Source organism: Ahaetulla prasina, chromosome 3, assembly GCF_028640845.1.
Source record: "Ahaetulla prasina isolate Xishuangbanna chromosome 3, ASM2864084v1, whole genome shotgun sequence".
In the NCBI taxonomy this organism is placed as follows: Eukaryota; Metazoa; Chordata; class Lepidosauria; order Squamata; family Colubridae; genus Ahaetulla; species Ahaetulla prasina.
Window position 1 is genome coordinate 99,870,618 of NC_080541.1, and position 15,361 is coordinate 99,885,978.

The following is a 15,361-nucleotide window of genomic DNA, read 5'->3' on the forward strand; positions in this document are numbered from 1 at the left end:
ACCTTGGCAACTTTAAGACTTGTGGACTTCAACTCCCAGAGCTTTGCTGGCTGAAGAACTCTGGGAGTTGAAGTCCACAAGTTTTAAAATTGCCAAGGTTGGTGACCCCTCTCTAGAACTAAAATCCTATCCGAGAATTCTAAGTAGAACAAGATGCCAAGCATCATATTGCTTGTTTTTCATATTGGAGAACATGCTGTTATAGAAATAATTATTGACTGCTTTCAAAAGGGACATTTAAATCAGTATTTGCTTTGTTTTTTTTAATTGGTAAGTCAAAGAAAAAAGCTTCAGTTGTTTGAGTACAAATAAATGTATTTCTTCTACTGCTTTATGTTATCATTTTAAAAAACTGAGTTTATTATAATCCTGTAATGAGGATAATAAATATTTCTATTGCAGTTAGTGACAAACCCCAGGCTAGATCATTTCAGACATTCTGTTTCTTAACACATGCATGAAAAACTGTAAATGTGACATTATATGCATACAACAGAACCGAAGGATTACTGGTAATTCTTTCTGTAGGCAATACATTTTAAGGTAACTGCTGCACAACATGCAGCATCCTCAGAATAACATTTTAATGCTAGTATATCAGCTAAGGCCCTCCCCAAAATACCCTAAGAAGTGATTTACAATGAGGGCTATTATATTTTGAATATCCCAGTAGACTATTTTCAAGACCCTCTTGAGGGAGAAAATTACTTCAGGTACAACTACATTTTGTGCCACTTATGTTTTACACAAATACGATTATTATTATCCAGGAGTATAAACTTCGCGGTGAAAGTCGTTTTCTTGCCCATTTCCCCAAGCGTGCTTCGGGCTAGAGGGGAAAAAAAAACTTGAACGCTGCTGAACCTTTTAAACGCTAGACGACCTTATTTCGGCTACGGCATGCTAAAGGTGTAAGCGTAGTTACCATAAGCGACACATTCGAGTGAATACAGTAGAACAGCCTTCGAGTAAAGAGGGCGAAGATGAACTTTATTTAACATCAAACCACAATATATGCCAGATGCTCGAGACCTGTTTAAGGAGTGAGCAATGAGCCGAGCCTCGACCTACATAACGAGGGCGTTTGCGCAGTAATTAAGTGCTTATTTTCAAAGCATGTGGGTCCAACCGCGGTAAAAGATTCAAAAATGTGCCGCGGGGGCGCGTTTAATTCTTTTCCCAGTTCTCAGGGCGGGGTGGGGGCAGGAAGGGAGGGAGGGCTGGGAGTGGGCTGGCTAAAACCGCCTCCTCCATTGACCGCCTCTCGTCTGCCTGTTTACTTACTCGCTCTCCCCGCCCATTCCCCTCCTTCGCAGGGCACCACTGGCCGGACTGCCCACCTCGCCACTTCGGAGCCGCCGCCACTCCCGTCGCAGTCGCTGCCCAGGGAGACCTTCGCGCCCAGCCATGGGAGCGCTTTCCACTTGCCGGACTCCTGCTCCTCCTCCTCGCAGCAGCCACACTCGCCGGCCCTCTACTACTCCAGCTCCACGCTGCCGGCGCAGAGAGTGAGCTCGCCCTTGTCCATGCAGCAGGTGGGCTCGCCTACCAAGCTCCAGCGGGCGGGCTCCGCCTCCGAGAGCGGCGGCGGCTACGGCACCACGCAGCGGGTTTCCTCTCCCAAGCAGTCGCCCAGCCGCCTCGCCAAGTCCTACAGCACCAGCTCGCCCATCAACATCGTCGTCTCCTCGGCGGGGCTCTCGCCTTCCCCGATCCGGGTCACCTCCCCTCCCACCATCCAGTCCAACATCTCCTCTCCCATTCATCAGCTGAGCTCCACCATCGGCACCTACGCGACCCTCTCGCCCACCAAGAGGTTGGTCCACCCTTCCGAGCAGTACAGCAAACATTCCCAGGAACTATACGCCACGGCCACTTTGCAGAGACCCGGAAGCCTAGCAGGTGAGAGAGAATATATGCTCTTTTCCCTTTTCAACTCTCCCGAAGGCGCATCTCCTCCAAGGTCCGTTGAAACCCGGAGAATGTTTGTAAGTTCGATTCCTCTGGTTCGGAGAGGAGGGAGGGGCGGAAGAGTGATGCTCACGTTCTCCTTCCTAATCCCAAATCGTGACTTAAGCGATTCCTGCTTGTAAACTAAACTGTTTCAGCATGCCGTCAAATAAGTGAGGATCCCAACAGAAAATAAGTTCCGAATAACGAATTGTTTTCTCCTAGCCCTGGTTAGGTAGAAGTGAGGCATTGCTGATTTCATTGGAATTTGTTATAAAGCAAGAAGTATAGTTAGGTTTGAAGTCTTTGCTGTTGACCCTTACCGTTCTTTTCCTTTCCACCATACTCTCCTTGCCAGGTAGAAAAGCCCCATGGAAGAAAGTTTTTTCTTTTAAATCGGAACAATATATTCCTTGAATGAATGTATGGTTTTTTATTTAGCTGGGATTAGGTTCTCAAATGCATAGTGATGCTATCAAACAGAGTTTTAGAATTATTTCTTGTTTCCAGTAATATTAATCTTGTTTGATAAGTGCCATGGTTCCCATTCCTTAGGAAACACCAGGTTGTTGTTTAAAAAGAAAGCCTTGCAATTGAAGAGCAGTTATTGATCTTGGTAATCGGATAACTAAACTGTGTTCTTCTCAGTGGGGAATTTTTGCTATTGTAAAAACCACTTGAAAGATACTGCTGTATCACCCACCAGCTGTCATGCTCATGTGTTGTCTCATCTGATTTATGTGGCTAAATGTGACATTTAAAAGAATTAGTTGGGAACTGTTTTTTCTAATACCTGGAAGTATCTCTCATTGAAAAAAATAGGGTAGTCAACAATTTATTTTAGCATTGTGCTGCGTTATTGAAAAATGAGGCAAAATTAAGAAACTGATGGGTCATTTCATGTCAAGTGATCTGGGGCTCCCAGATCAAGCATCACGGATTTTGAAGAAATTTGGTGTGAACATGCACACACATCCCTAATGAACATTGGTAAAGTGTTAATATTTGCCAATGCAATACTTGTGGAGATATAGTCATTTGTACGACCCCATACCGCAGCCTTCAACAGTATGACTGAGATTTCAGCAACTTTGAGACATAATATCTCCGACAATAGTTTGTTGAGAGAAACAAAACTTGGCTAGCTTGTACAACTTATTGTGCTCTATTAAACAAAATAATAAAAACATTCTCATGAGTGTTCTCCATCTAAATAATTGGGACCAAAGTTGGCCAAAAATGACTATGGCATAAAAAAAGGGTAAAGTTTGGCTTCTTATATTTCTGGAAGGAAAGATATAAGAACTAGAAATTTTGTGCATAATAAGTTAGCAACACAAGGTTGTTGAATATAAAATTTCATTCTCCTACTGCTTTCCAATAGTTCACAAATTGAGTGTAAAATTGACAATTTTCGTAAAAATGCCAGAAATAAGGTATTGTCAGCCCGCTTTTACAAAAAAAGGACCTGGAAACTGTTAAATCATTTTCATTAGAAAGAGCATGTTTCAAACCCCATAAAAAAGTAGAGTTGGTGTTTCATCGTTGATGTATAAAGTCCTAAAAATAGGGACAAAGTGGAGGACATTGTATGGTAACGTCACATCCATTCTATTATTATGTCTTGTTTGTTTTATATAGACATCATTACTACTATTATATTGTGTTGGCCCATGGTGACATTGTCACTACCAGTACAGGCACTTGACCCAGCAACCCCATCGCCATAGGGGGCACACCTGATAGCCATGCAAGACCGGCCATGGTGGGTTTCTTGGTTCAGGATCCCAAGCCTTTCTTCTTTCAGATCATATATAAATTTAAGTCCATGAATGTTTCACCATGTGACTTTGTTTCACCAAATCACCATTCAATGAAGTTGGCGGCACAACTAAACATTTAGCTGCTCAAGCCAGCCTCCAGCGACCATCAACCGACTAAATACTGACTCCAACAGATCTGTTCAACTTTTGCAAAGAAACATTCATGGAATTAAATATATCTACATTCCGAAAAGAAAAGTCCATTTTTAATTATTTACTTGTTTGCATTGTTAGTGATCTGCATTTGATGGTTCCAATCATGTATCCAGTTCTTGAAAGGCCTGCATAATAAAAGATACGTAAGATTATGAAAGATACAGTGTGATCTGTGGAGTAGCTGTGGCCATGGTTATTACCAGAGAGTGGCAAATATTAAGTTGAGCAAATGGCATATTGTTTCAATAGTACTAACACTTTCCTTTTCCAGAGAAGTGAAGAAAGTTGGAAAAAATGTGAATGTATGTTCAGTTTATGTCCTCTACAGCTTATAGATGTAGGATTGTTCTTGGTGGTGTTTCTTATCTGAGGGTCCCTGCAGGCACTACCTGCTGGATGTCTAAAAATAGTGTGATTTATCTTTTGTATCAAACTGTTGAATACCCTTTTTGTCCCTGTTTAGCAAACAAAGGTATTGTTTGCTAAGTCTAGCAACTGATCCACTCAATAAATTACTGTTAGCTAACCTGAGGCCATAAGACTAATTTTCATGCAGCCTTTGAACTAATAATCTCAAAGCCAAATACAGAAAATTGGTTCAGGCCTTTGTTAAGAGCAGTGACCTTTTCTGCAGCCTGCAGCATGGAATGGAGAGAACATAGTTTCAGAAACAGTAAAAAGAGGTGTCTGAGAAAAAGAGCATCTATATCTAATTTTGGCTCTGGACCCAGCCATTGCTTGCTTCAATCTTACGCAACAGACTACCCTGAGGGGCAGGAAAAAATGGCCTGCATTGACTTATAAGTATCTTCTAGAGCAGGGGCCCCAACCTTGGCAATTTTAAGCCTGGCAGACTTCAACTCCCAGAATTCCCCAGCCAGCTGCCTGGGGAATTTTGGGAGTTGAAGTCCTCCAGGCTTAAAGTTGTCCTCCAGGCTGGAGACCCCTGTTCTAGAATTGTACCTGGGAATTCAAGGACACTTTCTATTTGAGGTAGCAGTGATTGATTGAACCTGAGATTATTTGCAGTAAAATTGCAATGTTTCAGTAAGTCACTTATAATTGATTAGCCCATATTAGACCATAAAAAGTCTTTTTGTGGTCCTTTTTGTGGTAGTTAAACAAAAACAACAGCAACCCTGAAGCTGTAATGGCAGATTTGGCTCATCACCTTTTTTTGGTTTCTATTCTGCACTTGGCCTCCCTTCTTTTCTGTATCTCTTCTTCTTCTAGTGTTCCTTTTTTGGCCAATGGAGGGGACCAGGTATGTCTCTCTCTTGCCAGGCAGTTCCTTCTGGGACTGCAAGGCTGAAGAGAGATCAAAGCAACTGGCAATCTAGACAGTAGTCCTAGACTTACAACGGTTCATTTAGTGACTGTTTGAAGTTACAACAGCACTGAAAAAAGTGATGTATGACTGTTTTTCATACTTGCAACCATTGCAGCAGCAGCAGCATCATAGTCATGTAATTAAATTTCAGATGCCTGGCAACTGATTCCTGTTTATGATGGTTGTGGTGTCCTGGGGTCCTGCGATCATCTTTTGTGACCTTCTGATAAGCAAAGTCAGTGAGGAGGCCAGATTCACTTAACAACCATATTAAGTAACTTAACAATTGCAGTGATTTATTTAGCAACTGTGTCATGAAAAGTTATAAGGGGGGGGGGGACTCATTTAACTATCTCACTTAGAAACATACATTTTGGGCTCAATTGCGGTTGTAAGCCAAGGGCTATCTGTATTAAAAGCAGCAAGAACATTTCTATATTTTCAAATTGGAAAAGCATGTTAGAAAAATATGACAATTTTAACTATTCGTTTGGCCTGTATTGTACATTCTGGATACCATAGCAGAAGATACAGGTTATTTAAAAATATATGTATTTAAAAATTTATAAACATTACTAAAGAAGTAAATAAGTTGCAAAGATTATATTAATACACAAAGTGGGTAATATAAAATTGGCCCATGGATCATGAAAATAATTTCCTAAAGATGCTCATTTTATAAAAAAGAAAAACTAATTCCAGAGTAGATGATTATATAATCTCTGTCCCACCCCCACCCCTCAAAACCAGAGGAGTTAGCAGACTCCTCTATCCCACCCCCACCCCTCAGAAACCATAACAACACATGTTCTTGCTATGCAGGTGATGATTCACCTGCATAGGTGAATCATCACCTGCAGAGCAAGAACATGTGCAAGAACATGTGTTGTTATGGTTTTTGGGGGGTGGGGTGGGACAGAGGAGTCTGCTAATTCAGCGGAGACATATGGGGAAAATGCAAATCAATAGTTTTTAAAACAAAACCCTGTTTCTCTTTGATAAGCAAGAGAAATTACAATTCAGTTTTGGCTCTTATCCCTGCTGAAAAGTTAGAGTGTGCTTGGAATCAGAAGACCTGAATACTACTTATACTTAAGTAGGCGGTTTAACTGCTGTTTCTATCCACTGCATTGTATTTTGCTTTTTATTGGAGAGGGTGGAAAGTTCGTTTAGTGGCAGTAAATGTTATAGAGTGCATCTAAAGGGCCAGTTTTTGTGGACATATTTTGTTGAAGTTACTAATGAAAAACAAAACTTTAAGCATTGAATAAATTGGCTGTAGTCGCATATCTTTTTGTGTTTGTTTAAAAAAAAACCTTGAAAGCCTTTAGGAGTAAACAGTCCTTTTCACAGTGTTTGAGAAATAGCATTCTATTACTTCTCATCAGCTTTTTCACATGAATGGTTTCTTGGCTGGCTTATTTGTTGGAAAAATCACTGAGAAGACCTCCTTCTACAGACTGGCGCCAATAAATACCCACAGTCTTTGTATAATTATGAATCTTTTCAAATTGGTAACTAGGACATTTTGACACATCACATATTGAGTGAAAAAGCCTAAAGGGTGACAATAGATGTTCTGAAGGTATAAATCAATCAAGATTAACTGAAGCTTTCTTGAATAGTGAATGACAAACTGGAGTTTATAGCTCTTTGGAAAGGTGAAGTGCTCTTGTTGCTCTTTTTAATTTTGAATTCAATATGGTTTGATGATACCATTTGCTTATAATATTGATCTGAGTTACTCCCACACATCCAGTTAATTTGTTCCATAATTCCAACATTACCTAATTGTTCGTTCAGTGTTTGAGTGCTTTAAAAAAAGAAGAAGAGGTAATTCATTCATGCTATCAGAACTAAACTACAAAAATCTAGAAAACTACTACATGGAAGATAAAGATTTCTGTATCTTTTTCTTGCCCTCATTTAGCCATTTGGCTTCTTTGCCGCTCAAAACTGGTAGTCTTATCATTTACATTAAACATTATGTTGTTTCCTACATTTTATTACTTATTTCCTTTATAATCTTGAACATAGTATGTGATTCTACAGTGTGGGTAAATTGAAAGAGAAAATAATAGTTACCACAACATAACTTTTTTCAAAATAGAAAAAAATAGACTTTGTTTGTTCGATTTCTGTTATCAAAAATGGTTTTTTTTGCTTTATATATTGTACATGCTAGAAATTCAAGTCTTGTTCATGATAGTTTATGACATCTCAGGAGAGGAAAACTGAACAAGTCTTTTGTTTTTTGTTTCTTAGTACTTTTTTAAAAATCCACTGACTAATGAACTCTTGAATCAAAGGATGTCTTTGTTAAATATAAAACACTGCCAGATCTCTTCGGTTAAACGCTTTAGAATCATGGTACTAGAACTGGCAGGATCGGGGATATGTTTAAAAGAAGTATTGTAAGAAATATTATTTTGCCTTCTTACAAATAGAATCAGGAGTTTTTACCACTCACCTTTAAAAAGTGATACAATAATGTTGGTCTTCATGTGAAAAATTAGATCCTTTGTTCCCTGCCCTGAAGGCAGTGATACAATTTAGCATTCAGTAACTGCTAACTTTTTAAACATTGTGTGATCATAGCTGCCCCTTAACTCTGAGCATCTTATCTTTTTGGCTTTCCATTTAGTTCCATTTAATGTTTGCGTAAGTAATGGCTATGAGTATAATTTCACAGGTTTGCCTCTTTGAAAATGCTGCCTGATAAGAAATGTATGCTGTTGTGTATAGATATCTTTAGGCCACTCTGATGTGGAAGAATTAGCCTTTTGTCACACTTTCCCCCATAGCTGTTTAAAACAGAATGCATGTTTAGGTTTTAGAATAGAATAGAATAGAATAGAATTTTTTTTTATTGGCCAAGTGTGATTGGACACACAAGGAATTTGTCTTGGTGCATATGCTCTCAGTGTACATAAAAGAAAAGATACCTTCATCAAGGTACAACATTTACAACCCAAATGATGGTCAATATATCAATATACATCATAAGGATTACCAGCAACAAAGTTACAGTCATACAGTCATAAGTGGAAAGAGATTGGTGATGGGAACAATGAGAAGATTAATAGTAGTGCAGATTTAGTAAATAGCTTGACAGTGTTGAGGGAATTATTTGTTTAGCAGAGTGATGGCCTTCGGGAAAAAACTGTTCTTGTGTCTAGCTGTTGTGGTGTGCAGTGCTCTAATAGCGTCGTTTTGAGGATAGGAGTTGAAACAGTTTATGTCCAGGATGTGAGGGGTCTGTAAATATTTTCATGGCCCTCTTCTTGATTCGTGCAGTATACAGGTCCTCAATGGAAGGCAGGTTGGTAGCAATTATTTTTTCTGCAGTTCTAATTATCCTCTGAAGTCTGTGTCTTTCTTGTTGGGTTACAGAACCAAACCAGACAGTTATAGAGGTGCAAATGACAGACTCAATAATTCCTCTGTAGAACTGGATCAGCAGCTCCTTGGGCAGTTTGAGCTTTCTGACGCAGAAAGAACATTCTTTGTTGTCCTTTTTTGATGATGTTTTTGATGTTAGCTGTCCATTTTAGATCTTGTGATATGATAGAACCTAGAAATTTGAAGTTTCTACTGTTGAAACTGTGTTGTCTAATATTGTGAGAGGTGGAAGTATGGAAGGGTTTCTCCTAAAGTCTACCACCATTTCTACGGTTTTGAGTGTGTTCAGTTCCAGATTGTTTCGGTCGCACCACGAGGCTAGTCATTCAACCTCTCGTCTATATGCGGATTCGTCATTGTCTCGAATGAGACCAATCACTGTTGTGTCATTTGCAAATTTCAGTAGTTTAACAGATGGATCGTTGGAGATACAGTCATTGGTATACAGAGAGAAGAGAAGTGGAGAGAGCACACAGCCTTGGGGGGGCCCCTGTGCTAATTGTACAGGTATCTGATGTGATCCTGCTTAGTTTCACCTGCTGCTTCCTGTTTGTTAGGAAGCTTGTGATCCACTTACAAGTCTGTTCAGGTACCTTTGCATTTGTAATCTGTGTATACAGTCTTTTTTTTAAAAAAAATAATTTTGTTCATTTATCAGAATATAAAATATAAAGGAAAATGAAAATAATGAGAAACCAGGAGGAGGAAAAAGAGAAGAAGAGATAGTGTGGGGTAAAAAGGGAAAAAAGGCATTCCAACTCTTTTTAGCATAGTAGAAAATAATAACAAAAAGTCTCAACTTTTTATACATAGTATTATATATATACCAGCCATTTCTATAACAACGTAATGTGTATATCCATTCTGTGGATGTTGGGAACTCACTGTGGATGTTGGGAATTCATGATGAAGCCCATCACATCAGTATAAAAAGAAAGGTTTGCTATTTAGTGTTGTGACCCAGGCCCAGGTACGTAGTAGGAAACTAAGTCAGTAAAAAAACAAACTTTATTCGAACAGCTTAGAATTACTTCATTCTCAGTGTAGTTTCAACTAAATTAATGCAAATTCCTCCCAATACAAATTCCTCAGTCCTATCAAAAACCTTGGTCCAATTAGGCAAACTGCCAAAGGCCTTTCTTGGCAAACATGCAGAAGTCACCGATATAAAAATAAATGCAAGAAGACGAAGCTTCCAATGTTGTTTTCCGGTAAAGCTCAAACGCCATTGCTGGTCTATTTTAAGCCTTATGGGAGGGGCCAATCTTCTCTTGGCCCTACTCCTGAGTCGTCCTCTTTGCTTGAGCTGCTGTTGCCTTCTGGCAGCTCTTTTCATGCGTGCATTAGGAACAGGCTCCTCCTGTTCCTCTGCCTCACTACTATCAGTCTCTGGAGGCTCTGGAATCTGCACCTCACTCCCCGATGGCCCTGGCCCCACCTCAGCCTCTTTGCTGTCCGACTCCGTTGCCAGCTCCGCAGGCTGCTGGCGGACCACAACATTTAGTTGCAAATATTTTATTTGCATTTACCTTATGCATACCTTATGCCTCCCATCGACCCGTACGCTCTCACAGAGAGGGCCTTCTCGGTGCCGTCCGCCAAACAATGTCAGCTGGCGGCCCCCAGGAGTAGGGCCTTCTATGGTGCATATGATGGATGGCTGTATAAATGCAATTTAATAATTGCAAAGATAAAAATAAATATACTGTTCATGGGATTTGGGTAGAAAATCATGATTTATTGAATAAGGAATGTTAAGTCTATGATCCATCCCCTTTCCTCAAACATGAGTTTTGATATCTTAGTTTCATAAACCAGTTTTCTGTTTTGTCTACAACAAATAATAGGATTTTATTAACAAATTTAATAAATAATAATAATTTAATGTCATGTTTACTAATTGATTTTTAATTTCACTTGGTAAGCTAACATTAAACTTCAGTCCTTTCTCTGTAGCAAAATAGATTTTTTTTGTTTGTTTGTTTACATTTATACCCCGCCCTTCTCCGAAGACTCAGGGTGGCTTACAATGTATAAGGCAATAGTCTCATTCTATTTGTATATTATAATTGGTTTATAACAGAGGATGGCATTTCTATGATCTCAAACTAATACAGGTAGTCCTCGACTTACAACAGTTCATTTAGTGATTGTTCAAAGTTCAACGGCATTGAAAAAAGTGACTTATGTCCTAGGGTTGTGTGATCAGCTTTTGCAAACTTCTGACAAGCAAAGTCAATGGGGAATCCAGATTCACTTAACAACTGAATTGTTTAATGAACAACAACTAAAATAGGGTCAAACTCACTTAAGAAATGTTTCACTTAGCAACATAAATTTTGAGCTCAATTATGGTCATAATTCGACTACCTGTATTTGCATTCTGTCATCCCCTCCCCAACACATATCTTCCTCTGTTGTTGCAATGTTTGATGCTGACCTAAAACAGTTATCAAGAATAGATTTGAAATATGTAGTTTTAAAAAGCAAAACAAAACTGTAAATATGAAACCAGGAAACTGGAAATCATTATATTTCTTAAAATAAATATTTCATGTGATCTGAGCAAGGGCTAGCTTTTAAGATATTTGTTTGATATTCCTGGGTTATACTTTTAGTGCTGAAACTGCTGTCAACTGAATAAAATATGGTATATGGTTTGGCTTTAAAATATGCATTATCTCAGTTTTACTGTCCTGTAAATAAGCTCTTTGTTGTCCTTCCTATTATCATTTTGGGACTCATTTCTACAGGTTTGTGAATGTTGTTTTGTTTTGAAGATGAACTAGATTTAATGCCTCATACTTTATAACATTACTTGTCTGGTTTCTTGGTCAAGATTTATTTGGATTTTGTTTACACAGAGGAAAATTTTTGTTTTCTTCTTTCTTTGCAATGTAGGACTTGGATGTTTTCTTTCATCCCCACACAAGTTCAAAGAAATCTTGGTCATATCTGGTACAAGAGCTGGTTTCATAAAATTGTCAATTGTGGTACTGCCCATTTTCACATGGTTTTCCTTTTGTCTCTAAACCTCAGATAGATTCAATATTGCATAAATTAAGATTATCTGTCATAAGGAAAATATATTCTGAATTTTGTTCATTGGATTTGTATCAATGGATTAATTATATTTGGCTGAATATGATCTTATCTTAGCACATATGAACTTTTCTAGAAAGCTTTCAAATAAAACCAGTCTGCTTTGAAGGGACTCAAAAAGTTAATATATGCATGTTGATAATGTCATGGCTTGTACCTTATTTATTTTAACAAGTATATTTGTTCTTTTGGAGAGCTATTTGGCAATGTAATTGCACTCCCAATGTACACAAACACATCTAGTAAAAAACCTGGCTTAAATTTGAATGAAATTTAGATTTCAAGAAATAGTTAAGTATTTTGTCTCAATTATTGAAGACATATTTGTCAGAGAAAAGATTTCTTGGTTGGATAGTCTGTCACATAAGAGTTTAATTGAAAATGTGGTTAATATTAAGGAACAATTGCACATGTCTTCTGTAAAGTAAATGAACATTCTAATACTTTATATTGCAAACTGAAGAAGAATGCTAAAGTGTATTCACATTGAATGAGGCAGGCTATAAATGTCCTTGAATTTCCATCATACAGTATCTGTCAGGCAAAGAGGCAGATACTTAATGGAAAAAGAGTCCAGTTGTAGGCTATCTGGTTACCTGGAGCAAGACACTGGCAACTTGTTCAAAAATTATCAGGATTACAAGATTTGTTGCTATAGTTAACGCTTGCTTATTAGATAAAGACTGTCCTTTCATAATGGAGAGTAAGACATAGGCAAATCTAATTGTTGGACTTCTGATCGATCTGGAGCTCTGTTGTTGCTACAGAAGCCTTCAGGAAAGCCTTACCAGCTTCAGCAAAAGAAATGGGCCGAGGTGTGTGAGGCCTGGCTGCAACTATCCAAAGGTAAGTAGTAGGGCAGCTCCAACCCATCCCCACCCTAGCTTAATGGACCCTGGTGGTGTCTTAATTAGGGCTTATATTGGGCGCTCATGTAAAAATCAAGTCTGAGTATCTATCTGAGTAGGTCATATTTTCGGGGAAGTACGGTATATATAATTAGCACTCAAGAAAACTGCTTATTTTGTAAACTCTCACAGATACATCTAGGGCATATTAGTTTCTTTATTGCAGATCAAAATGAAGTTAGATATGTATAAATATTCTGCCTATATGTTATATGGACATAAAAGTATATGGATAAGTATTTGTCCCAGAGTTTAAATTTTTAAGTCTTTTCTTCTTACTTTTTCAAGTCAATGGAAATCTGATCATTCTTTTTATGAGCCTGAGATTGGGACTGGCAGTTGTTCAGTGTTTCTATATCAAGGATCCATAACTCCCAGACTGCGGCCCTCTATTTTATTGGGAATCTTCTTGCATGAAAGATTACATTTATATGAGGAGTCATGGTGGTGCTGTGGTTAAAGTGCAGTATTGCAGGCAAACTCTGCCCACAGCCTGGAGTTTGATCCTGATGGGACTCAAGGTTGACTCAGCTTTCCATACTTCCAAGATAAAAATGAGGAGCCAGATTGTTGTGGGCAATATGCAGATAATTCTTCTACTTTGTAAATCTCCCAGAGACAGCTGTAAGGCACTATAGGACAGTATATAAGTCTAAATGCTATTGCTATTTTCAGATTTAATGCTTTGATATTCCCATGTGTTATTTACTAGCTTTCCTCCACTTTATGAGAAAAGTATATGGTGTATGATTGTCTTTTAAAAAAACCAAAATATAAGGTTGGTTTCAGATTAGAGTAGCAACCATGCAGGACAACCTGAGTTTAATTTGCATATATAGTATTAACTTTTGGATCAAACTAATACATTTATGAATAGGGAGACATTTTTCCTGCTTAAAATGTTAATTTATTTAATTAATGTTGGTTCTAGATAAATCTTCATTTCATTACATGGGTATGGAATTATTGTTATCTTTTACCCCATTGAGAACCCCATTTAACAGCTGCCCAAAAGGTAACATGTCAGCTGGAGGATTACACATTTTATTCCTGCATCGCTAGAACTATTATCTTGCTGCAAAAAAGGATAGCAGTTTATATTCTTCCTTTCAGGATACTCTGAAATGAACATATTCCCTACTTTTAGAAACTCTTAACGCCAAGCTGCCCTCTATATTAAGCACAATAAAGTTTGACTGAAAATTATATGTGTCTGTTTTATTAAGTTCAGTAAAACTTAACATTGTTGGTAAACATGAAAGGAAATCATATTGTCTTCCTGCATAGAGTTATCTGTGCTATGATATATAGCTTTTCTGAAGGCTGGATAGTTTGGGAGTAAGCAGTTCTGGGATTCTTCCCCTACTTTATTTTATTTGTCAAATTTATATGGCTGCCCATCTAACCCAGTGACTCTGTGTGATGTGCAATAAAACTGGCTCATTTTGAATAAGTGGGCAGAGTCCTTGCTGCTTTATGTTCTGCCACCTGTGTTCTAGATCCATGCCTCTTCTGATTGGTTAAGGCCAGGGGTGAAATCTAAAAATGTTCCCTACTGGTTCTGTGGGCATGGCTTAATTGGTGGGCATGGCTTGGTAGTCAGGTGACCGGGTGGGTGTGACCAATAACAATAAATAATAAAAATAATAAACAAAGTACACAAAACAATAAAAGGTACCAAAAACCAACTTTCACACTTTACACACAACATAACACAACTGAGTCACACACAATGTAAAAGCAGCTGTACCTCACCCAAAGTGGCCCCTGCAACAAGCAGGAACCTCACACAGCCACAAAAAGCTCAAAAACCAACTTTCACACTTTACACACACACAACACAACTGACTCGCGCGCGTGCACACACACACACACATAAAATGCCACATACAGCTTTGTGAGATTTTGTGTGTTTGTGTAGTTAGAATGAAACACTACAGAAACACGCCAAATCTCAGAAAGCTGCACAAATATTGTATTTTATTATATTTTATTAATATTTTTTAGATAAAAGCAGCTAAATTTTAAACTTCCTTAACTTTAAATTGCTGTCAAAAAAAACCTTAAAAAAACCCAATTAACTATTTTTTAAAGCTCCCCCCCCCCTAGTTACTTACCCAGTTCAAGGCAGGCAGATTGAATTGCTCACCTATGAGATGGATTGCAGGCAGGCAGATTCAGTTGCTAGCTGATGCAACTGATTGCAGCAGCCAAAGCAAGGCTTAGGGAGCCCAAAAGAAACAGCAATTAGGCAAATGGGGACCAGGCGATTGCGTGGGCATGGGCAGGGGCTATTGTAAGCGGTTGTAAAAAAATGATTTTAAAAGCCTGTGATGATCAGGCAACTCAGCTGGGATCACCAGAGGAAAAAAAGTTTGACTGAAAATTATATGTGTCTGTTTTATTAAGTTCAGTAAAACTTAACATTGTTGGTAAACATGAAAGGAAATCATATTGTCTTCCTGCATAGAGTTATCTGTGCTATGATATATAGCTTTTCTGAAGGCTGGATAGTATGGGAGTAAGCAGTTCTGGGATTCTTCCCCTACTTTATTTTATTTGTCAAATTTATATGGCTGCCCATCTAACCCAGTGACCCTGTGTGATGTGCAATAAAACCAAGAATTAAATAAATAATAAATTTATTTTATTATTTATTTAAATAATAAAAATAAATAAAAAATAAAAAA

General features: G+C 38.2%; 1 protein-coding gene across 1 annotated transcript in view; it reads left to right on the forward strand.

The window, feature by feature from the left end:
• Positions 1–15,361, forward strand: part of CTNND2 (catenin delta 2) — a 546,840-nt gene that overhangs the window by 269,927 nt on the left and 261,552 nt on the right. The window contains exon 7 of the mRNA XM_058176992.1: positions 1,317–1,902. Within this exon, the coding sequence (XP_058032975.1) occupies positions 1,317–1,902 (586 nt within the window). The remainder of the gene's footprint in view (positions 1–1,316; positions 1,903–15,361) is intronic.